We start from the raw sequence: 24854 nt of genomic DNA, 5'->3' as shown, positions 1-24854 counted from the left end.
GACTATATAATTGACAAATAGGATATATATAGATATATATACATATATCTATATATAGATTATACTTGTAACCATAGGTAGTTGAGCCTAATTGTTCTAACAAATTTAGAAATAAATTGATCTTATATTATTTTTTTAGTAACAGTCATTCATAGTTGATTCCCTGTGACTAATTTTTTATTTTACAATGTCTTGGCTGTGCCATTTTGGCCTATATCTGGGTAGCCTCTGCCTTTGTTTATCAATTGCTGAGATATTATAAAATAATTCTATTTTGTTTTATTTTAGAAGATCCTAAAAATATATAGGGGCTGGGAAGGTGGCTCAGTGGTAGAGTGCTTGCCTTGCATGCATGAGGCCCTAGGTTCTATTCCTCAGCACCACATAGACAAAAAGAAAAAAGCCGGAAGTGGCGCTGTGGCTCAAGTGGTAGAGCACTAGCCTTGAGCTGAAGAGCTGAGGGACAGCGCCCTGGCCCAGAGTTCAGGCACCACGACCGGACCCAAAAAAAAAAAAAAAAGAAAAGAAAAGAAAATCTTAAAAATATATAAACCTTGAAATAATCCTTAAATATTTATTTTTGTCTTTGTTTGTGGGGGGAGGGGTGAGTGTGTGGCAAGAACTCAGGGTCTAGGCGCTGTCCCTGAGCTTCTTTTGCTCAAGTCTAGCATTCTACCACTTGAACCACAGCTCTACTTCTGGCTTTTGGGGGGGGGGGGGGTAGTTAATTGGAGATTAGAGTCTCCAAGATTTTTCCTGCCCTGGCTGGCGTAGGACTGTGATCTTCAGATCTCAGCCTCAATAGTAGCCAGGATTACAGGTGTGAGTGCCCTGCCTTCCTTCCTTCCTTCCTTTCCTTCCTTCCCTCCCTCCCTCCCTCCTTCCCTTCTTCCCTGTCCCTCTTCCTCTTTCTCTTTCTTTCTTCCCTGTCTCCTCCTCCTCTTCTTCCTTTCTTCCTTCCTCCCTTCCCTCCCTCCCTCCCTCCCTTCCCCTCCTCCTCCCTTCCTTCCCTCCCTCCCTCTCTCCCTCCCTTCCCTCCCTCCCCTCCCCTCCCTCCCTCCCCCTTCCTTCCTTCCTTCCTTCCCTCCCTCCTTCCTTCCTTCCTTCCTTTCTTTCTCTCTCTTTCCTTCTTTCTTTCTTTCCCTCCTTCCTTCCCTCCTTCCTTCCTTCCTTTCCTTCCTTCCTTCCTTCCTTTCTTCCCCTCCTTCCTTCCTTCCCTCCTTCCTTCCTTCCCTCCCTCCCTTCCTCCCTCCCTCCCTCCCTCTCTCTCTCTCTCTCTCTCTTTCTCTCTCTTCTCTCTCTCTCTCTCTCTCTCTCTCTCTTTCTTTCTTTCTTTCTTTCTTTCGTGCTGGTTGAGGGGCTTGAACTCAGGGCCTAGGTACTGTCCCTGAGCTTTTCTTTTTTTCTATTTTTTTTTTTTTCTCTCAAGCCTAGTGCTCTGCCATTTGAGCACAGCTCCACATATAGCCTTTTGTTGATTAACTGGAGATGAGTTTCATGGGTTATCCTTCTTGGGCTGGCTTTGAACCACAACCCTCAGATCTCAGCCTTTTTTTGGGGGCGGGGGTCTGGTTGTGGGGCCTGAACTCTGGGCCTGGGCGCTGTCCCTCAGCTCATCAGCTCAAGGCTAACGCTCTACCACTTGAGCCACAGCACCACTTCTGGCTTTTTACTTTTTGCTTATGTGGTGCTGAGGAATCGAACCCAGGGCCTCAGGCATGCAAGGCAAGCGCTCTACCACTGAGCCATCTTCCCAGCCCCAGATCTCAGCCTTTTTGATAGCTGTGATTTCCAGGCATGAGGCACACTTTTAATTAACCTGTATGGTTATGTACTCATGCTGTCCTTTGTGGACAAGGGAAACAGCTAAGTGCCCATATGTATATTTATACATTTACATAAGATACAGAAGATGAGACTACACAGGTGTATATATGTATGTATGTATCTATATATATGTGTTTGTATGTGATACATACGTATATATGAGATGTCTTATTATTGTCCTGATTATAGAATAATCAATACCCAAGATAAATACAGAAAAATGAATACCTGAGATAAATATTTTCCTACCGTGGAATTAATATGATGTGATTAGTTCCTTGAAGTAAGTATTTTTCAGATAACTTTTTTTGATTGGGGAAAGCAGAACTGGTATTTTAACCCAGGGCACTGCATTTGCTAATCTGAAGCATTACCTCTGAGCCATAATTCCTGCTTTTTTTTTGCCAGTCATGGTGCCTGAACTCTGGGCCTAGGCACTGTCCCTCAGCTCTTTAGCCCAAGGCTAGTACTCTACCACTTGAGCCACGGCACCACTTCCAGCTTTTTCTTTTTTTTTTTCCTGCCTATGTGGTGCTGACGAATCGAACCCAGGGCCTCATGCATGCAAGGCAAGCACTCTACTCTACCATCTTCCCAGCCCCCCCTGCTTTTTTTTTTTACATTGATGATTTTTTAGATAGGGTCTCAACTCCTGCCTGGGCACATACTTGTTCTCTAGTCTGCCTCTATCATAACTGGGATGATAGGTACACCTGACTGAATAAAGCTATCTATTGTAAAGGGTTTCCTTGAACTTTCTTGCCTAGTCTTACCTTGAACCTGGATCCTCCAGTTTCAGCCTCAGTAATTAGGACTGCAGGCATGAGCCACTGCTTTATTCTTTTTTAATATTCAGAGGATCTCTGTATTCTATTCTCCTTGGAAGTTCAATGGTAGATATATATATACATATATACACACACACACACACACACACACACACACACACACACACACACACACACACACACACACACACACACACACACACACACACACACACACACACACACACACACACACACACACACACATATATAGGCTATTCTTATTTCAATTTCCCCCAGTATATTTTGCTTATCTTTTTTAGCAAAGTAATAATGAAGTATCTACTTATCTATAACAATTTCTGGTAACCTGTCAAGCAGAGTAAAGTCTACTTTATAATCTAAGTAATGATGGTAAGCATAAAGAATAAACCGCTCAAAATGAGAAAATTAAATAAAATGGGTGCTCTGTTTATACTGTACACTTTCTATGGGAAAATTAAGTAAATGTTATACAAGGGTCATGATTCCCATTGTCTACTTTAGCTTATTTTAATATATTTAATATATTAATATGTTTAATATATTAATTTATGCACTTAATATTTATATAGATTCCTATTATATATTTACTTAATATTTTATATATATTTGTATCACTTTATTTTTTTAGGTCTTAACTGTTCAGGATCTTGTTGATTTTTCCCCTGTTTATCGATGTTTACACATTTACTCTGTTTTGGTAAGTAAAATTTGATGATTCTTAGCTTGTTTAGTCCTCTGTGCTTGTGATTTTTTTTTATAAGTTTAAAAAGTAAAATAAAAGGAGTCTGGTAGACTGTATAATGTAAATTTGTGTAAGTATACTCTAAAATGTTTGTACAGTGACAAATTTGATGCATTTCTCAGAGTAGATCTCCATGATTAAGCGATACATGACTATATTACCAGTTCTCCATTGTCTTTTTACTGATGTTGTAATCCAGTTATCAATATTTATTTCTGTGTGTGTACTCCACATCAAATGGTTCTTATTTTTGCTTAACCCATCACTAATTTCTGTATAAAGATATAATTCAGTAAGGATGGAAGACAACAGATTAAAGACACCCTGTATTTTGTTGTGTCTCACCAAATCTGAAACAAAAATGTGCACATTGCAAAACTGAACACAAATACAAAGAATAGATAAGATGGCTCTTCCCAAAGCTCAGTAACCAAATCTCAAGATCCAGAAATGGTTGAAATGACAAAGAAAACATTCAAAAATGTAGTTTTAAAATTACCTAAAAGTGGATTCCAATGGATGAATGAAATAATTCAGCACCTAGGTGAGAAAGTCAGTAAAATGAATTAGAAATTTAACAGGGAAATTAAAATTCTTTTTTTTTTTTGGTCCTGTTGTGGGGCTTGAACTCTGGGCCTGGGCACTGTCCCTCAGCTCTTCAGCTCAAGGCTAGCGCTCTACCACTTGAGCCACAGCACCACTTCCGGCTTTTTTCTTTTTGCTTATGTGGTGCTGAGGAATCGAACCCAGGGCCTCATGCATGCAAGGCAAGCGCTCTACCACTGAGCACCTTCCCAGCACTTAAATTCTTTTTTTTTATAAAAGAAATCAAAATAGAAATATTGGAAATGAAAAACTCAATAAGTCAAATAAAAAACACAGTGGAAGGTATTACCAGTGGTTTAGATCAAGCAGATAAAAGAGTGTCAGAGATTGAAGACAAGGTCAATTATCTAATATATTTAGATAGCAATAAAGAAAAAAGTAAGTAAGATCACTAATTTCCAGAACTCTATGGCAGGATTAAGGGACAAAACCTAATAATCTATGGAGTAGAAAAAGGAGCTAAGATGCTGGAGGGGATGTGGACAGAAGGGAACCTTACTGCATTGTTGGTGGGAGTGTAAACTTGTTCAACCACTTTGGAAAGCAGTATGGAGGTTCCTCAAAAGACTCCACATAGAGCTCCCCTAGGACCCAGCAATCCCACTTTTAGGCATTTACCCAAATGTTCACAAACAAGACCACCCTAAAGCTACCAGCACGACTATGTTTATTGTAGCATTATTTACTATAGCTAAGATATGGAACCAACCCAGATGCCCCTCAGTAGATGAATGGATCAAGAAAATGTGGTATATATACACAATGAAATTCTATGCCTCCATCAGAAAGAATGACATTGCCCCATTTGTTAGGAAATGTAAAGGCGTGGAAAAAATGATCTTAAGTGAAGTAAGCCAGGCCCAAAGAAACATAGGTCCCATGGTTTCCCTTATTTGCAATATCTAGTATATGTCTGAGTCAAGCAGAAAAGTCAGATAAGTTGGTGTTAGGGAAATGAACCCTAAGATATGTATTCAAATGTTTTTTTTTCTTTCATGCGATTGTTTCTAACACATTTATAAGATTATCTCTTTGTTGCTTTGTATGTCCCTTCCCCTCCGTATAACCCCTGCTTTCACTGTATTTGATGTCAGTATAATTTGTGGAGGGGAAGGGGAAAAACAAATTGTTTAAATAGGGATACAGGTGGACCCATTGCAACAATGAGATGTACAAGTCGTTATATCAAAAATGAACTTTACAACTTTGGGGGGGGGCGGGGAGGATTGGGTGGAGGGGGGAGGATGGAAAGGGATGGGAAGGGGAAACAAAGGAGGAGGCTACAATCAATGCTTAATAAGAAATGTACTCATTATCTTGCCCATGTAATTGTAACCTCTCTGTACAGTATTTTCACAATAAAAAAAAAAGAAAAATGAGCTAAGATACAAAGATATAGAAAGTTTTTCAGTGAAATTAAAGCAGAAAACCTTCCAAATCTGAGGGCAACTAAAAACAATTGATATTTGAACCTTCAAATAAATATGATCAGAAAAGAACCTTTCCACATTATATAATAGTTTAAATGAGAAGGGTACAAAATAAAGGAAAAATATTGGAACTGCAAAGGCAAACTCATTCCCAGCCCAATACTTGTTTTTGATACAAATTTAGTATTTGGTTCACTCATAATCAGGATATACATTACACTTAAGCTGTTTGGATCGGTTAAGTACTGATTATTTTTTTCCAAATAAATTTTTATTACCTTTAAGTAGTTGTACAAAGAAGTTCCTTTTCTACAAAACAGTATATGAGTACAAAGTGTCTGACAACATTGTCACCCATCTCTCTTAACCCATCCCTTCTCTAACTTTTTTTCTTTAATTGAGATTAGGTAATTACATAAATTTCACATATTTCACTGTAAGTACTGATTATAATCATTTGTCCCAAATAAAGAAAATATTTTAACACCTATGGCCTTAATCTCACTAATAAACATTACAACATTTCATTAGAAAATACAACATTGAGGGGCTGGGAATGTGGCTTAGTGGTAGAATGTTTGCCTAGTATTCATGAAGCCCTGGGTTCGATTCCTCAGTTCCCCATAAACAGAAAAAGCCAGAAGTGGCACTGTGGCTCAAGTGGTAGAGTGCTAGCCTTGAGCAAAAGAAGCCCAGACCCTGAGTTCAAGCCCCAGGACAGGCAAAAAAATAAGTAAATAAAAATAAATAAAATACAACATTGGATACAAACAAATTAAGTAGAAAAGATTATGTATAGGTAGTCATTCTTGGCAGGAAAAGAACAACGTGTTATTAGCAGTGTGTGTAGATGGGTATAGTTACATTTTAAAAAATTATACTGTTGCCTTTATTTTAGGGTGATGAAGAAACATTTGAAAATTATTACCGAAAGCAAAGAAAGAAACAAGCAAGACTAGTATTGCAACCGCAGTCAAATATGGTAAATATATGTGAATTTTTAATTATGTTGCTGCACTTTATTCTTTTACCTTGGTTTAATTTCTTCAGAGCATGTATTCATTTAACTACAAATATTTATTGAACACTTACCATTTTTAATAGTTGGATTAGATGTCAAGGGTACAACACAGAACTGTTAAGTCCCTTTTCTAATAAGCTAATGTTTCATTAAGGAAGATGTTGAAAAAAAATAGATAAGGAGCCGGGTGCTGGTGGCTCACACCTGTAATCCTAGCTGCTCAGGAGGCTGAGATCTGAGGATCATGGTTCAAAGCCAGCCTGGGCAGGAAAAGTCCCTAAGACTTTTATCTCCAATAAACCACTCAGCAAACCAGAAGTGGCACTGTGCCTCAAGTGGTAGAACGCCAGCCTTAAGCTGAAGAGCTGAGTGACAGTGTACAGTCAGTGTACAGACAGCGTCCATGACTGACAAAAAATAATAATAATAGATAAGGGCTGGGAATGTGGCTTAGTGGTAGAATGCTTGCCTAGCATGCATGAAGCCCTGTGTTTGATTCCTCAGCACCACATAAACAGAAAAGGCTGGAAGTAGTGCTGTGGCTCAAGTGGTAGAGTACTAGCCTTGAGCAAAAGAAGATCAGGGACAGTGCACAGGCCCTGTGTTCAAAGTGTTTTATGTGTTGGCCTGAGAGGGATGCTATAGGACCTCTCAGAACACTCCAAGATCCTGCCTGTGAATTTCTCAACCATATATTAGTTTTAAGAGTGTCAAAATGAGCTGAACTTCTGGTGGTTCACACTTACAATACTAGCTACTCAGGAGGTTAAGATCTGAAGATCTAGGTTCAAAGCTAGTCTAAGCATAAAAGTCCATGAAATTCTTATCTCCAGTTAACAACCAAAAAGCCAAAAGTGGTGCTGTTGTAGCTCAAGAGATACAGCATCAGCCTTGATTGAAAGAGCTAAGTGACAATGCCTAGATCCTTAGTTAAAGCCTTACTACAAACACAGAAACATTAAAAAAAAAACAACCAAAAGTACCAAGGGAGAGAAAATATATTATTTTAAAATAAACATTTCAATGAAATATCTTGAGTACTGAATGAGAATAACTATCAACCTAGGATTCAGTATCCGATGAAAGAAGGGAAAACATGTTTTTAGATAAAGGAATAGAGTTTGCTATCAAAATACCATTACTTAAGAAATTCTGAAAGGAAAGGCTAAAATGAAAGGATACTGAATGGAAGATGGAAGATAGGAGATGCAAGAAGTAACAAATAGTAAAGAAAGTATAAATATGTAGGTAAATCTGTATTAACTGTAGGACATTTATTAATATATCTTTAAGATAGAATTAAAAAGCAATGATAGCATTAACATTGGAATGAGATGGAAATGAATAAATATTAACCATTCTACAGTATCTGAATTGTCCAGAACAACAGTTAAAAACATTGACTAATGTTAGAGTTTAATTACTTAAGGATGCTTAATGTAGCTTTTAAAGTAATAGTAAAAGGATAGATACCAAGAATAAACTTTTATGTGTTAGAGGAAAAAGTCCTAGAATGGTGAAAATAAAATTTGCATCTTGGAGTTGATAAAAAAAAAAAAGATCATTCTTAGCCAGGCGCCGGTGGCTCACGCCTGTAATCCTAGCTACTCAGGAGGCTGAGATCTGAGGATTGCAGTTCAAAGCCAGCCCGGGCAGGAGAGACCGTGAGACTCCTATCTCCAATAAACCACTAGAAAACTGGAAGTGGTGCTGTAGCTCAAGTGGTAGAGTGCTCGCCTTGAGCTAAAGAGCTGAGGGACAAGCGCCCAGGCCCAGAGTTCAAGCCCCATGACTGTCAAAAAAAAAAAAAAGATCATTCTGAACCTATAGGTATTTGATAATGTTGATTTAAAATACTTAAGATAATTAACTATAAATACAAAGAAAAATGAAAAAATACACAAGTACTATGGATTTTTAAAAATATCTTAATATCTTGTAAACCAAGTAGAATGCCAGTAGTAATATAGAATATGTTTGATGAACTTGATCAAGTGAGATATAGAGAATCCTGATGGACCAGTTGTTGAAAAATACTCTTTTCAAGAATGCATACAATTTTAGGAATTTTTATTACATAGTAGGTTAAATGTAGTTAGTATTGGGAAATATCAAACATTTTGTACTTTATAGACTACTTTTGTGATAAATACTACTTAGTATTATTTATTTTTGATGTATTGGGGATTGAACTAAGGTCTTCCTATTTGCTAGGCAATTGCTTTTCAGTTAAGCCATTTTCCAACCCCTTTTTGCTTTAGTTTTTTTTTTTTTTTTTTGAATAGAGGTCTCTTGTTTATGCCCTAGCTGGCCTCAGTCATGATCCTCCTATTTTTATTTCTCAGGTAGCTAGAATGATAGGTTCATACTCCACACCCAGCTATTACTGAGAAGAGAATCTTGCTAACTTTTTGCCAGAGCTGGCCTCAAGCTATGATCCTTCAGTCTCCACCTCCCAAGTAGCTAGGATCACAGGCTTGAGCCTTTGTGTCCATCATGATCATGAAAAAGAAACAACAACACTTTTCCTTTCAAAACTGAAACTCAAATGTTTGAAAATTTGATCACATTTTTGAAACATGTAAAATATACCATTTGAACTTATTGAAATATGAATGATAGTAAGATGATCACATATTTTCATCTTTTGTCAAAATTATAAATATACAATGGTAGGTCATTTTAAGGAGCTTGATTTTCGTTATGAATAATATGAAAGGACATGAAAGTTCAGATTACCATTTGAAAGCTATCATTTTGACAGTTTACATGAATTATAGTTGTAGGTATAAGCCTGCAAGCTAGGGGAGATGAGGTAGAATAGTGATGTAAGGTAGAACAGAATGCCCAAGTGAAAAATGATGGCAGCTTCAGCTAGTCTGCTGAGAAGGAAGTTCTGAAATCTGATTTACTTTTAGGCTTGTTCATTGTCTATTTCAATTAAAATATACATTTTATCAGAGAAAGGGTATTCCTGTTACCTAAAAATGTGTGCAGCATATACTAGGGCTCTCAATAAATATTTGTTTATGAAGTTATGGTGACTTGGAACATTTATGTTGCTGGTGTTTATTGGTTTAAATGATTTTTATTTTTTATTTAAAGCATGAAACAGTTGATGGCTATAGAAGATATTTCACTCAAATTGTAGGGTATGTATCTAATATGGAAGTAACTGTTATTAATTTTGTTACCATGTTAAATGTCAGAAATATTTTCTATTTGAGCTTTTTTATTTTTCAACACATGCTATGTTGGTAATTACTGTTTTAGGTTTTTTGTGGTGGAAGATCACATTTTACATGTGACCCAAGGATTAGTAACCAGGGCATACACTGATGAACTTTGGAACATGGCCCTCTCAAAGATAATTGCTGTCCTTAGAGCTCATTCAGTAAGTCACACAATTTATGTTACTAAAATTTTAATTCAGTTACATCAAGAACTTCAGAGCTGTATAGTGTCAAAGGAAAACTGTACCTCTGTCATTCTGCATTTGTTGTAATTGCTCAGATTTGGAAGTAGTAATCAAGACTTCCTTTGGTTTTATTAGACTGTGATTCTGTGTTGACTGGGGCTTCCCAAGATACTACTTTTTTTTCCAGCATTATAGAAAATGAAGAATTAAGCTGGTCTCATTAGTCTCAACTGACCTCTTCATTAGATCACTGAAAAGCACCATGAAGAAAGGGCTTTTAATTATCATTCCAAATTCTTTGTTTCCAAAATAAACTCCTCCATTAAAACTCAATAGAACTTGTTCTTCAATGTTTATAATTTGCAGTAATATAGTACGGTGATTAATTTCTTAAAAATTTGCAGTTTTCAAATTTGAACTCACTTGGAATAATGAGCCTTTATATAATGACAAGGTTTTTTTAAGATTTAAAATTAAACCCACAAGTATCTTCTTAGTATCTTTTGTGGGAATATTAAACATGTTAATATAAAAGATGACTGAAATTATTAATTGGTCATTATAGGCTTTTCCTTATAATAGTTTACCTTCAATGAAATATCTTCATATAAAATGTCAATCTATTATTTACAATTAGTAATGGGTAATGAAGCTTTAAAATATATTGAATGAGGTTGTGAGCTTTTATGATAGGAAATCTCTAGGAGTATTGATTCTTGATATTTTGTTCAGTAAACCTTTTTTTAAAAACATACTAATAATGAATAATAGTTTTTTTCTTTTTGGTTCTGGAGATACAATCCAGGCCTCATACATGCTAGGAAATACTCTAACATGTTAGAAGGTAGTCTTCCCTGAGTAGCAGCCCTATTGAAGCATAATACATCTTACCATGGTTTATATTCAGATCAGCTCTAAGTATATTATGGCATCTTTCCTATTAATTCTATGACATTAAATATAAAATCATACTACATGTATTTCAAAATTACTAAATGCTATTAAAGGAACAGTAAGTTTTATTATTCCTTTGAAATAACTAATTTTTATTTTGCTAATTACAGAAATGTTTGGATGATCATCTTTATATTGGAAAAAAGTAACTTTGTCTCTTTTATAAGATGGAGAATAAATAAATGAATAAAAATTTAAAATATATGGTATATATTAAAAATAATGATTTCAGTTTGAAATAACTCCTTAAAAACTAAAAACTTTTTTTTTGTCTTTTTTTTTTTTTTTTGTCAGTCGTTTTGAACTCTGGGCCTGGGCGCTGCCCTTGAGCTCTTCAGCTCAAGGTAAACATTCTACCACTTGAGCCACCATGCCACTTCCAGTTTTCTGGTGGTTAATTGGAGAAAACTCAGGGACTTTCCTGCTGGCTTTGAATCATGATCCACAGATCTCAGCCTCTTGAGTAGCTAGGATTACAGGCGTGAGCCACATGCCCGGCCTAAAATCTTTTAACAGTATCCAAAAAACTTTTTTGGGGGGGGCTTGAACTCTGGGCCTGGGCGCTGTCCCTCAGCTCTTCAGCTCAAGGCGAGCGCTCTACCACTTGAGCTACAGCGCCACTTCCTGTTTTCTGGTGGTTTATTGGAGATCGGAGTCTCACGCTTTTTCCTGCCCGGGCTGGCTTTGAACCGCGATCCTCAGATCTCAGCCTCCTGAGTAGCTAGGATTACAGGCGTGAGCCACCAGCGCCAGGCTTCCAAAAAACTTTTTGTATAATATAGTTACTATAGATCATGCTATGATCTCTCCCCTAAAAGCTTATATTAATAGAGGAAGCCTTGGATTGAACAAATCAGGATTTTTTTTTGTCAGTCATGGGGCTTGAACTCTGTCCCTCAGCTCTTCAGCTCAAGGCTAGCCCTCTACCACTTGAACCATTGTGCCACTTCTGGTTTTCTGAGTGTTTTATTACTTCTGGTTTTCTGAGTGTTTTATTGACGATAGGAGTCTCACAGCCCAGGCTGATTTTGAATCACGGTCCTCAGATCTCAGCCTCCTGAGTAGCTTGGATTACAGGAGTGAGCCAGCGGTGCCCAGCACAAACCAAGATTTTTAATTTTATTCTTTTTGTGTGTATGTGTATTGGCTTGGGGATTGAACTGGGGCTTGAATCTGGAGCCTGGGGGATATCTCTGATTTTTTTTTTTGGGGGGTCCGGTTGTGGAGCCTGAACTCTGGGCCTGGGCTCTGTCCCTCAGCTCTTCAGCTCAAGGCTAGCGCTCTACCACTTGAGCCACAACGCCACTTCCGGCTTTTTTTCTTTTTTCTTATGTGGTGCTGGGGAATCGAACCCAGGGCCTCAGGCATGCAAGGCAAGCGCTCTACCACTGAGCCACCTTCCCAGCCCCTCTGATGTTTTGATCTCAAGCTTAATTCTGTACCACTATGAGCCACAGTTCCATTTCTGGTTTTTTGATAGTTATTTGGAAATAAGAGTCTCATGGACATTTTTACCTGAGATGGCTTTGAATTGAGAGTAGGTAGGATTACATGCATAAGTCACTGATGCCTTGCTTAATTTTATTCAGAATCTGGACATTAAAAAACATTTTTTTAAGTTCTTGTTTCTTAATTTTAAACTGAATGACTCTTTGTGTGTGTGTGCTCTCTTCCCCACGTTCACTGTCCCCTTTTTGTCAGTCTTACTGTACTGATCCTGATCTTGTTCTGGAGCTGAAGAATCTGATTGTCATTTTTGCAGATACTTTGCAGGTAGGTAATGACCTTACATTCAGTTATTAGCTCTTTTAACTGCAAAATATGGAGCAGACTTATTTTTGTTATTGTAAATTATGGAAGTAAGTTAGCACTAGTAAATGTTTACTTATGTATTTATATCCCCTTTATATAGTAGGACTGTTCATATTGGTTCCTTTCTAGTTACAAAGCTTGGATAGAGCTCAGGAAATACTGCTGTCCTTAAAAAATTCAGTTAGACTAAAACATTTTTGCAACTCAAAAAAAAAATCAGGCATTTTAGAAATCTTTTTTTCTTTTAGTCCATAGTGGGGCTTGAACTGAGGACCTGGGTGCTGTCCCTGAGCTTTTTCACTCAAGGCTAGTGTTCTATTACTTTGAGCCACAGTACCACTTCTGTTTTTTCTTGTGGTTAATTGGAGATAAGAGTCTCACAGACTTTCCTGCCTGGGCTGGCTTCAAACCATGATCCTTACATTCCAGCCTTCTGAGTAGCTAGAATTACAGGCATGAGCCACTGGTGCCTGGCTTAGAAATCTTGATATAAACTATTTGCTTTATCATAAGAGCTTATCTTTACATCCTAGAATATTAATTTTTTATCTTAAACCTTAAAATTATGTACAAATTGCTTTGGTAAATTATTTTATAGCTTTTTATCTTTTTTAGTTTGTGTGGCCTACATGTCAGTGCCATAAAAAAAAATTATCCATTGAAAGAACTGAAAGTTGGAAATAGCTAGACAACACAGAAAATTGAGGGGGAGGACTTTTTTTCTGTTTTTCTTGATTGAAAGATGAAAGACAATTTAACATGTTTATTTAGCAAGAAGAAAGAAACTTGTTGAATGAAGTTAAAGACAAAATGGAATGAGTAGAAAAATCCACGGAAGAGTTCTCACAGAAGGAGACAGAATGAAGGGTAGAATTAAGAATAAGATTTGGGGATAAACCTTGGAGAAGACAAGGGAAAGGTCTACTAGTTGAAGGAAAATGTTTGGTGCTAATATGGTAGGATTTCAATGAGCTTAGAGTTGAAAGGAATGAAGGAATGAAGTTTGATAGACAGATGTTAATTTTATTTGTAAGACAAAGTCTTAAATTGAGTATGCACAGGGAATTCATCATGTTTCAGACAGGTTTTGTTTCTTATTATATCCTTTTGAAGGTATTCAAATAGATTGTTAATCTTGAATTTTTGCTCCCATCATGACTCCTAAAGTTAATACTATAATCCTTACTGAACCATTTCTAATCATTTAAAAATTGAATTTAATGTTCTTCTAATGTCTGAAAATTTACTAATAAATGATAGTGTACTTATAAGGCAGATTCAAATGAGAGAAGAAATAAAAAAATTACTCAAGCCCCATAAAATTATTTCTAGAAATCTTCCTAGATCAAGTAGAAAGTTAAAAGGATATTTGTTCCTGTGTTTTGGGAATGATGTATAGTGTAATCTGGTAATCCCTTTCAAATGATTCTTTACTATTCTCATTATTTTGTGAAGTTTTTTTTTAAACAAACTTAACTGCTTGTTGTTTTGCCCATACTTTTTGGTATTTTAGGGTTATGGCTTTTCAGTGAATCGACTCTTTGACCTTTTATTTGAAATAAGAGATCAGTACAATGAAACATTGCTTAAGAAATGGGCTGTAGTTTTCAGGTGAGTATAAGCCATTGTGCCTCTAATGTAAAGAATAATCAACTAATTGATTTTGCATATAAATAAAAATGTCTGTAATTATTATGGTAAAATGCATAGAATTTACCATTTAGATTATAGTTTAGGGATGTTAGTCACACCCCTATTGTTGCAACCATTGCCACTATCCATTCCTCCAGAACTTTTTCTTTCCAAAAAAACCCTCTCTGTATCCACTTAATAATAACTCCCATCTCCTCCTCTATCTAGCCTCTGCCAACCAATATTATTTTTTTCTCTAAAATTTGATTATGTCAGGTACTTCATATAACTGGAATCATACGCTGTTCTTTTTTTTGTATCTGGATCATTTCACTTAGCATCATGATATTAAGGCTCATATATGCTGTCATGTGTGAGAATCTCATCCTAGCTATAATCCTTCCTTCCTTCCATTCATCCATCCATCGTCTGTCTATCACCTATCATATTTTTGTGTCATCATCTTTATTAGACAGTACTGGAGGTCGAATTCAGGGCTTTGTGCTTGCTAGGCAAGCGCTCTACCTTTGAGCCACACCACTAGCCCTCTCTGTCCATTTGTTCATGGATATTTAAATTGTTTCTGCTGGCTATTATGAGGGCTCTTTTACTGAACACGAGTGGACCTGTATTTATTTGAGTCCCTTTTTGCAAATTTTGGGGGCTTATACCCAGAAGTGGAATGTTGGATCATATGGAAAATATATCTTTCACTTTTTGAGAAACTGCTATACTTCTTACTGTACCATTTATAATCATTTAAAAATTGTACTTAATGTTCTTCTAATGTTTGCAAATTTACCAATAAATGATAGTGTACTTAGAAGGCTGATTCGGAAGTATTTTATAATAGAGACAGAAATTGATAGCTTTTGAATTTGGTTTAGAGAAAGAACTATTTATATAACTTTGCTAGATTAAAAATCTTATAATACTCTAAGAGAATTCTTTTCTAATATTCTTTGTCTGGAAATAAGGGCATGGACCAAAGCATTCTAATATCTAGGAGACTTTCAGTTGCCATGAAAAGAGAAATCTGGCCCCACCTTTATTATTTAATCGTTTCTTTCCCCACTTGTCTTTTCCTTTCTGTCTCTTTTCCTCTATTCTATCTTTGCCTTCTGTCCTCTTTCTCTCTCTTCAGGAAAACGAAAGATATGCTAGAATTTTCTTCATTATTAAGGCTGAATAGTATTACATTGGCTGAATTGTATTACATGTGTGTCCTATTCTCTTTATTTATCTACTCATGAAAAAATTGATTACATGTCTAGACCATTGTGAATAATACTGAAGTAAACATTGGAGTGCAGGTATCTGTTCATTATACTGTTTTGTTTTATTGGTCATGGGCTTGAACTCAGGACATGGGCACTCTCCCTGAGCTCTTTGTTGCTCAATGCTAGCCACAGTGCCATTTCAGGTTTTTGAGTGGTTGATTTGAGAAGAGTCTCATGGAGACTTTTCTGCCTGGGCTGGTTTCAAACTTCAGTCCTCAAGATCTTAGCCTCCTGAGTAGTTAGGATTTTAGGTGTGAGCCACAGGCACCCAGTTTGGTTTTGTTTCCTTTGGATATATATCCAGTAATGAGATTGCTGATCATATTGATCTATTAATGACTATGCTAATTTACATTTCAAGCCACATCCTTGCCAACACTTACCTTTCTTTTTGAATGATGCCAGGTGATTTCATTGTGTTTTCAGTTTATACACCCATAGTGATTAGTCATGGTAAGCATTTTTTTTCATAAAGCATTTTGCCATTTCTGTATCTGTTCAGGTCCTTTGCCATTTTTAATCTGACAACTTATTTTCTTGCTGTTGAGTTACTTGAGATATATACATTTCTATCTTTTTTTGATTGGATTTGGGGCTTAAACTCAGGGTCTGGGCACTGTACCTGAGCTTTTTTTGCTGAAAGTTAGCACTCTACCACTTTAAGCCACAACTTCACTTCCAGTTTTCTGGTGGTTAATTGGAAATAAGAGTCTCACAGACTTTCCTGCCTTGTCTGGCTTTGAACTGTGATACTCAGATCTCAGCCTTCTGAACAGCTGTTATTACAGGTGTGAGCCACCAGCTTGGCCCTTATATATATTTGATATTAATCCCTTATCCAGATATATCAGTTATATTTTGGCAAGTATTTCTTCTCAATTTGTAAATTGTTTCTTCATTCTCTCAGTTGTGTTTCTTGTGTTGTACAGAAGCATTTTAGGTTGACACTGTCCCATTTATCTGCTTTCGCTTTATAGCTGTGTTTTGGAAGTTTGAGGAAAAAAATCGTTACCCAGACCAATGTTTGTGGAACTATTTTATATCATTGATTGCTTAACCCTAGTATAGTGTTTTGAACAGAATAGGAACTTTTTTAAAAAAGAATTTAGTCCTGTAAACAGACCATTTTAAGACTATATTAATGTTCTTAGATATTAATGTCTCATTCATTAAATTATCCTTTTTGAATAGTAACTGATTTCCTGGTAGTTAATGTCTCATTCATTAAATTATCCTTTTTGAATAGTAACTGATTTCCTGGTAGTTGTATAAAGGAATATTATATGGACTTCTGGTACTTTTTCCCTTGTAACCTACCTTTTTTTGTCAGTCATGGGGCTTGAACTCTGGGCCTGGGCGCTGTCCCTGAGCTCTTCAGCTCAAGGCAAGTGTTCCACCACTTGAACCACAGTACCATTTCCGGTTTTCTGGTGATTAATTGGAGATAACAGTTTTTAAACACTATTTAGAGCAGAATAGAGTCATGGGAGATTCTCATTCTATTTTAAAGGAGAAGAGTGTTTTTTTAAATTACTTTGTATGCAATCATGAATTAAACTCATGTCTTTATTTAACCTTTCATTAAGATTATAATTTTTTTTTTGCTGGATATCATTTACTACCAGAAGCATATCTTTCCCTTGATTCTTTTTTTTTTTGGGGGGGGGGGGTGGGTCCGGTCGTGGGCCCTGAACTCTGGGCCTGGGCACTGTCCCTCAGCTCTTCAGCTCAAGGCTAGCACTCTACCACTTGAGCCACAGCGCCACTTCCGGCTTTTTTCTTTTTTCTTATGTGGTGCTGAGGAATCGAACCCAGGGCCTCAGGCATGCAAGGCAAGCATTCTACCACTGAGCTACCCTCCCAGTCCCCTCTCTTGTATTCTTTACTTCAGTAAATGTCTCCTTTGTTCATTTGTCTCATCTAGAAACTACAAGTTTATCACGAGTACTTTTTCCCTCACAATCTTATTTAATTTTTAGGTCCTATATATTCTATTTCCTAAAAGTTCTTGTACCATGTAATGCTTACGGTGCTTTAGGCTGCTTTGGGGATAGGGACCAGAAAGACCGTTCTAACGTCACTGTAGTATAAGAAGCAATTGAGCTACAAGTTGTTTAACTATAAGCAGATAATCTCACAAACCTAATAAATTATTTGATTTTATGGCAGAAAAAAACTCTTGCTATGCTACTTCCTTTCTGCTTCTTCTACCACAGCTTTAATTCAAATCCTCATCACCTTTTACTTAAATTATTCTTCAGTCTTTCTAACTAGCTTCTCTGTGTTCTCTATTGGCCTTTTTTCAATTTGTTCTCCACAGAGTGAAAACTTTCATGTGATGTCTTCTCTTTAAATCATACAAATGACTTTAGAAAGATCTAGATGCCTCAGTTTGGCCACCGATCCAACTTCATCTTCCACCATATGTCTCATTAGTTTTGTACTTTTAATATGTGCTTTTAGTAATACTGCAGGGTATGTATTTTTATGCCCCCACAAACCTTTTCACTCCTAGCCTGTGAGCCATTAGAAGGCCCTCGAAATCATTCAGTACAAACAGATATGCTTCTTAGATGGTTCTTGTTAGCTGCCTGAGGCCCAGCTACCTGTATTGATAGTTTTCTATGGCTTGTAAATGATGTTATAAATTTTCAAATGACCTTTTGCAGAAAAGGTTCCCCACTCCTGCCTTATTATGCCTTTGTGCATGTGTTCCTTCTGTGCAATGTAATTTCTTCCCACGTTCTCTTCAGAAATGTCTCTTTTCGGGGCTGGGAAGGTGGCTCAGTGGTAGAGTGCTTGCCTTGCATGCATGAGGCCCTGGGTTCCATTCCTCAGCACCACATAAGCAAAAAGAAAAAAGCTGGAAGTGGCGCTGTGTCTCAAGTGGTAGAGCGCTAGCCTTGAGCTGAAGAGCTGAGGGACAGCGCCCAGGCCCAGAGTTCAGGCCCCACGACTGGACTCAAAAAAAAAAAAAAAAAAAGAAATGTCTCTTTTCATCTTTCAAGCCGTTACAGACTGCATATCTTCTCAGGCAAACTTCTTTGAGATATTCCTTCACCTATTCTGATAGTTCCTTCTTTGTCATGATTTTTATTTGCTTGGTTATTGTTTTTTGGTTTTTTTTGGTCGGTCATGGGGCTTGAACTCTGGGCCTTGGGGCTGTCCCTGAGCTCTTTAGCTCAAGGCTAGTGTTCTACCACTTGAGTCACAGCACCACTTCAGGATTTTTCTGTTTATGTGGTCTGAGGAATCGAACCCAGGTCCTCATGCATGTGAGGCAAGAACTCTACCACTGAGCCACCTTCCCAGCCTTACTTTTTTTTTATTATTATTAGCTTGCATTATTTATGCAGTTGCGGATTTCATTGTTATATTTACAGAAACATCATTTCAACTCATAGCTCAGTGGCCAAAATTAGTCATGTGGTTCTACCTAACTATAAGAACACATGGATGTGTGATGAATAGTTAATGTCTCTACTTCATTATCTATAAAATGTCTTTCCTAGTTATTACATTCTGAGAGACTTAAAAAAAGAGCTTATCAGTCTAATTTGGAAGAGAGAAGACATACCAACATTTTGAAAACTCCCTATCAAGAGCTTAGATATGTTTTTAGTGAGTTTGTTCAGGCTATATAATGTTGGGAAGTGTTCAAGTATAGAAAGTTAGAAATAAAGTACTGAGAGGAAGTAAAATTAGTAGAAAGAGAAGAGTTGAACATGAATTTCAAAGGACAAGTGCAGTATTTGGTACTGAAGTTTAGAATTCTGGATGACTGGTGTTTTCCTGTTTGGGAACATATTGACAAATAACGTTTTTGTAGAGGTTGAGTTTTTAAAGATAATGTTTTATAACACTCTAATGATATACTTTGTAATGATATGTTTTCAATTCTCCTTAACAGGGACATTTTTGAAGAAGATAATTATAGCCCTATACCTATTGTCAGTGAAGAAGAATATAAAATAGTCATCAGTAAATTTCCCTTCCAAGATCCAGACCTTGAAAAGGTACAACTAGTCTTTAATATAAATATTCTTGAAAAAATAAGTTTATGTTCTTCATTACTACATAAAATTAACCTGCCATTGTAGGGAAGAATTACTTCTTTGAGGGCAGCTTTTAGTGCATCATTTGAGAAAACAAATTATATTTTAAGTTTAAAGATCATGTCATTGTTAACTATTATTACTGTTTTTGAAGAAGGGACTTTTCTGGGGAATACTAGAAGTAGCTATTTCTAATGTTAGGTGGATTCCAAGGGCAGGTGTTAATAATGCTGGGTAGATTCCAAAACAGATATATGAGCAGAAATAAGAGCATATTCATCACTGTGGGAGATCTTATTTTGTATTTTTTAAGAAGTATTTTTCTCTAAAATGTTTTTCCAGTTCAAGTGAAAGATATATGAAGGAGTATGCATGCAAGTTTCTTCTAGAAAGAGGAATATTTATTTATTTATGGTTGGCTGTAGGGCTTGAACTCTGGGCCTAGGTGCTGTCCTTCAGCTCTTCAGCTCAAGGCTAGCACTCTACCACTTTAGCCACAGTGCCACTTCCAGTTTTCTGGTGGTTTATTGAAGATCAGAGTCTCATGGACTTTCCTGCCCAGGCTGGCTTTGAACCGTGATCCTCAGATCTCAGCCTCCTGAGTAGCCAGGATTACAGGTGTGAGCCACCAGCACCTGGCAAATATTTATTTTTTGAAGCTGTTGAACAAAAAGTAGAGAAAGGAATAGACCTGCATGGAGACTGTTCTAGAGGGCACTTATATACACAGTAATGCATAGTTGCATATATCCAGGCTCTCTGGGTAGCAGGAAATCTAGCTAGGAGAGTTTTGTAGTTACTCTATCGGTTTCCTGAACAGGAACTATGGGCATTGGAACATGACTTTATGATTATTTAGGAGGCTGGGGTTGGCAATTATTTGCATATGTAGAATACTTGTCTTACATGGTGGCAATATTCAGCAGATGATAGGAAACACAAGAAGAACAGGTTAAAATTAAATACTTAAGTAAGTTTTTATTCATTATGCAAGCACTGGGGCTTGAACTCATGGTTTTGTGAGCTCTCTCTTTCAGCTTTTTTCATGCAGAGTTTGTTTTCTGTCACTTGAGCCATGCCTCCAGTTCTGGCATTTTTGCAGATTAATTGGATATAAGAGTTTTGAGATTTTATCTGCCTGGGCTAGGTTTGAACTTTGATCCTCAGATCTCAGCTTACTGAGTAACTAGGATTATAGGTGCCCAGCTTTGAGGAGCAGGTTTAGAAGAAAAATAATTTCGCTTTGGGACCTATTATGTCTGAAATGATATAATGAAATTGAAGTGTTAATGGGTAATATTAGCTAGATATATGGATTTGGATTTCCAGAGAAAGACTTGTGAAGTAGATTTGGAAGATACTGGCATTTGCGTGGTGATTGAAGTCATAAAAGTATCTGAGATCATCTAAGAAGTATGCATACAGTATAAAGAGAAAATTTAGGATACAATCTATAATAAATCACTATAATAGTTAAAGGATAACTAAGAGAAGAGGAGTAGAGCAGGTAAAAAAAAAAAAATAGAAGGAAAGGCATTGTGTAGCAGAATAGCAAAGAAGGACAAATCATTTAGGAAGCCAGAGAAGGCCAGCTATGTCAGATACTCCAAAGAATTCAGTTAACATGAAAAGTTGCAAGACACTGAATTTAACAATTAGGTCAACTGTGACCTGGTGAGAGTACTCTTACTAATGTGACAAGGTTACAGTGAATGTCAACGTAGAGGTGTAGCTTCGATTTCATAAGTTATAATGATTAGCTTTAGGATTAAAATCATGGATGACTTTTAATTTTTGGAGACTATAATTTTCAAATGGATGTAACTGATGAAGAAGTTTAGCCAAGCAGCACACTGTGAACTATATAGTAAGGTGTGATGACATACTGGTAACAGAAAGCCACTTAAGAAATATATTCTAGGGAGTTATAGAATAAACTGAATTGTCATCAAGCCTTCAGCAGCCAGCCTCCTTCTTCCATGGCCACCTGACTTTTTTTTTTTATTATGGATACAAAGAAGCAAATAGCTAGGGGAGCCTACAGTGCTCACCATCAAAATACAAAATATATTGATATGTATTGTCTGTTCTTGATAGAAGTGTAGTAATATGATTTAAATATAGACTTAAATTGCTCTGCCTTTTTCATAAATATTCTGGATTTGTTTAAGGTACAAGAAATAAAGCAAAAAATATAACAACAACAAAATTGTCCTTTGTTTTTTGAGAAGACAGAATCTCTATGTAGCTCAGGCTGGCCTCAATTTCATCATAGTTGTGCTGAATACTTGATATTGTTACTTACTATTACTTTGTGAAATCAACTTAATGTTTATATTTTAAGTGATTTAAGTTTACATTTTAAGTGATTGTAAGTCCTTTTTTCTAAAATTTCAAAAATAATATTCTCTTTCTCTTCCTACAGCAGTCTTTCCCCAAGAAGTTTCCCATGTCTCAGTCAGTGCCTCATATTTATATTCAAGTTAAAGAATTTATTTATGCCAGCCTTAAATTTTCAGAGTCCTTACATCGAAGGTGAGTTTACTAATATAAATCTAAATTTGCCTTTATCATAACCTTTTTTTTTTAATCAGTTGTGGGTCTTGAACTCAGGGCCTGGGCACTGTTCCTGAGCTTCTCTGTGATCAAGGCTAGCACTCTACCACTTGAGCCATATCACCACTTCTGGTGGTTAATTGGAGATAAGAGTCTCCGGGGACTTTCCTGCCTGGCCTGGCTTTGAACCGTGATCCTCAGATCTCAGCCTCCTTAGAAGCTAGAATTACAGGCATGAGCCACTAGCGCCTGGCTATATCTGCATTTTTCAATAAACAATTATTTTAAAATACATATTAGTGATGTTTTTGCTTCATAGATTTTAAAGATTATGTCCAAGAAATGATTATTTACTTAATTTGAAGACCTAGGAGAGAAGAATAAACTTTTAAAGTGCTATTTTAGCAATCTTTGGGATGTTAAAAAAACCACTGTAGGTGTTTTATATCAAATTAAAGTTAGTATAAGGTTAGTGGTGCTGTGGCTAAAGTGGTAGAGCACTAGCCTGGAGCAAAAGAAGTTCAGGGACAGCGCCCAGGCCATGAGTTCAAGCCCCAGGACTGGAGGAAAAACCATATACAATAATATGTATAACATTAGTATAAGGTATAGGGTGCTAGTGGCTCATGCCTGTAATCTTAACTACTCAGGAGTTTGAAAAACCACTTTAGGTGCTTAGTATCAAATTAAAATTAGTATAAGGTGTAGGGTGCTGGTGGCTCATGCCTGTAATCCTAACTACTCAGGAGTTTGAGATCTGAGGATTATGATTCAAAGCCAGCCCAGGCAGCAAAGTCCATGAGACTTTTTATCTCCAATTAACCACCAGAAAACCAGAAGTAGTATTGTGGCGCAAGTAGTAGAGTGCTTATGTTGAGCTGAAGAGCTGAGGACAGTGCCCAGGACTAGAGTTCAAGCCCCATGACTGACAAAAAAAAAAAAAAAATAGTATAAGGTAATTTATTTCTTTAGATATCTTCTTAAAATCTCAGTTAATATGGATGGCTTAGTTATATTAAACCTGGTAATTATATCTAGAAGGAACATCAATTTGTATTTTAAAAGTAGCTTTTGGTAGCTGGGTACCGCTCATGCCTTTAATCCTAGCTATTCAGGAGGCTGAGATCTGAGGATGCAGTTTGAAGATAGCCTGAGCAGACATGTCCATGTGAGACTTACCTTCAATTAACCACTCAAACTGGAAGTGGAGCTATGGCTCAAAGTGGTAGAGAGCTAGTCTTGAACAAAAGAGCTCAAGGATAGTGCGTAGGCCCTGAGTTCAAGCTCATGATAGACTAGGGGAAAAAAAGTAGCTTTTAGTTATCATCATATATGAATTGTTTTGCAAAGAAACTGTCCTTCAGTGGGGTTATAATTTAAGAATAGTTTTGGTTTTTTTGTACTAAATACCTCATGTTTTTCTATATTGATTAATTCGATGAGTATTCTACTTTGGAAAATATCCCTTTTTCAGTTGAAGTTTATAATTTAATAAATATCTAATTACAATTTATTTAAAGATGTAAAGCCATAATTTAGAACATGTTTTAGTAAATGGTGTTATTTAGAATATTAACTAACTGTATGTTTGAGAAGGTGAGTAATGTCAGTCTTTGTTTTTAGCTCAACAGAAATAGATGATATGCTCAGGAAATCAACAAATTTGCTGCTGACCAGAACTTTGAACAGCTGTCTACTGAACCTAATTAGAAAACCTCATATTGGTTTGGCAGAGGTAGGGTAAGAAGAAATACATAGACAAATATCTTAGTATATGAAAAAAATTAGTGTGATCGCTGAATATCATCCTATAAAAATGGCTTTGTTTATTAAATTTATTAATATAAGCATATTTTTAAAATATAAAGCATTATTGTAGATTAAGATATGTGAGGGGAAAGGTTTAAATGGGGAGTGGAAGATAGAAGAACATATATTTAGACGACTTATTGCCAGCCTTTACATGGACAGTCCAAATCCTTGTTTTTTTACTTGCTCCATGTATAAGATTTGAAAAATACCATAAAAAGTTATTGAAAAATAAGTTAGTTGTCAGTGGATCATGCCTGTAATTCTAGCTACTGAGATCTGAGGGTCATGATTTGAAGCCAGCCCTGGCAGGAAAGTCCATGAGACTCATATCTCTAGTTAACTACCAAAAATGGCAGAAGTGGAACTGTGGCTTAGGGACAGCTTGCAAATCCCAAGTTAAAGCCCCAGAATGGACACACACACACACACACACACACACACACACACACACACACGCACACACGCGCGCGCGCACACTCAAATAATTATTATTATAGTAATCTGACTCTGAGTATACACACATATCTTAAAGCATTAGCATTTACGAACAATATTTGCAATAGACTTTTGAGATCAGATAATCAGTTGTATCCCATACTGCTATAATTATAATTAATGCTTTTTTTCCAAACCAGATGGTTTTGCATCTGTGTGATGTGTTCTTTACCAGATATATTTTGTATTTTCCAGCTTGTGCAAATCATCATAAACACAACACACCTTGAACAAGCTTGTAAATACCTGGAGGATTTTATAACTAACATTACAAATATTTCTCAAGAAACTGTTCATACCACAAGACTTTATGGACTTTCTACTTTTAAGGTATGTAAAAATATGACCAAAATTTTTCATTTTAGCTGTTGTAAGTAAATTTTATAAGATTAAAAGACAAAC

At 36.4% G+C, this 24854-nt stretch overlaps 1 protein-coding gene across 2 annotated transcripts in view; it reads left to right on the top strand.

Annotated features, from left to right (window-relative positions):
• Exoc6 (exocyst complex component 6) overlaps positions 1-24854 on the top strand; it is a 119961-nt gene that overhangs the window by 36578 nt on the left and 58529 nt on the right. For both annotated transcript variants that reach the window (XM_042689288.1, XM_042689289.1), the window contains exons 8-17: positions 3268-3336; positions 6316-6399; positions 9544-9590; positions 9712-9832; positions 12512-12583; positions 14136-14233; positions 19445-19550; positions 22015-22124; positions 23769-23880; positions 24648-24782. In XM_042689288.1, the coding sequence (XP_042545222.1) occupies positions 3268-3336; positions 6316-6399; positions 9544-9590; positions 9712-9832; positions 12512-12583; positions 14136-14233; positions 19445-19550; positions 22015-22124; positions 23769-23880; positions 24648-24782 (954 nt within the window). The remainder of the gene's footprint in view (positions 1-3267; positions 3337-6315; positions 6400-9543; positions 9591-9711; positions 9833-12511; positions 12584-14135; positions 14234-19444; positions 19551-22014; positions 22125-23768; positions 23881-24647; positions 24783-24854) is intronic.

This window comes from Dipodomys spectabilis, unplaced genomic scaffold (assembly GCF_019054845.1).
Source record: "Dipodomys spectabilis isolate Male_0828 unplaced genomic scaffold, ASM1905484v1 ptg000125l, whole genome shotgun sequence".
Lineage (NCBI taxonomy): Eukaryota > Metazoa > Chordata > Mammalia > Rodentia > Heteromyidae > Dipodomys > Dipodomys spectabilis.
The sequence above is the reverse complement of the archived record's forward strand: the minus strand, read 5'-3'. Positions and strand labels throughout refer to the sequence as shown.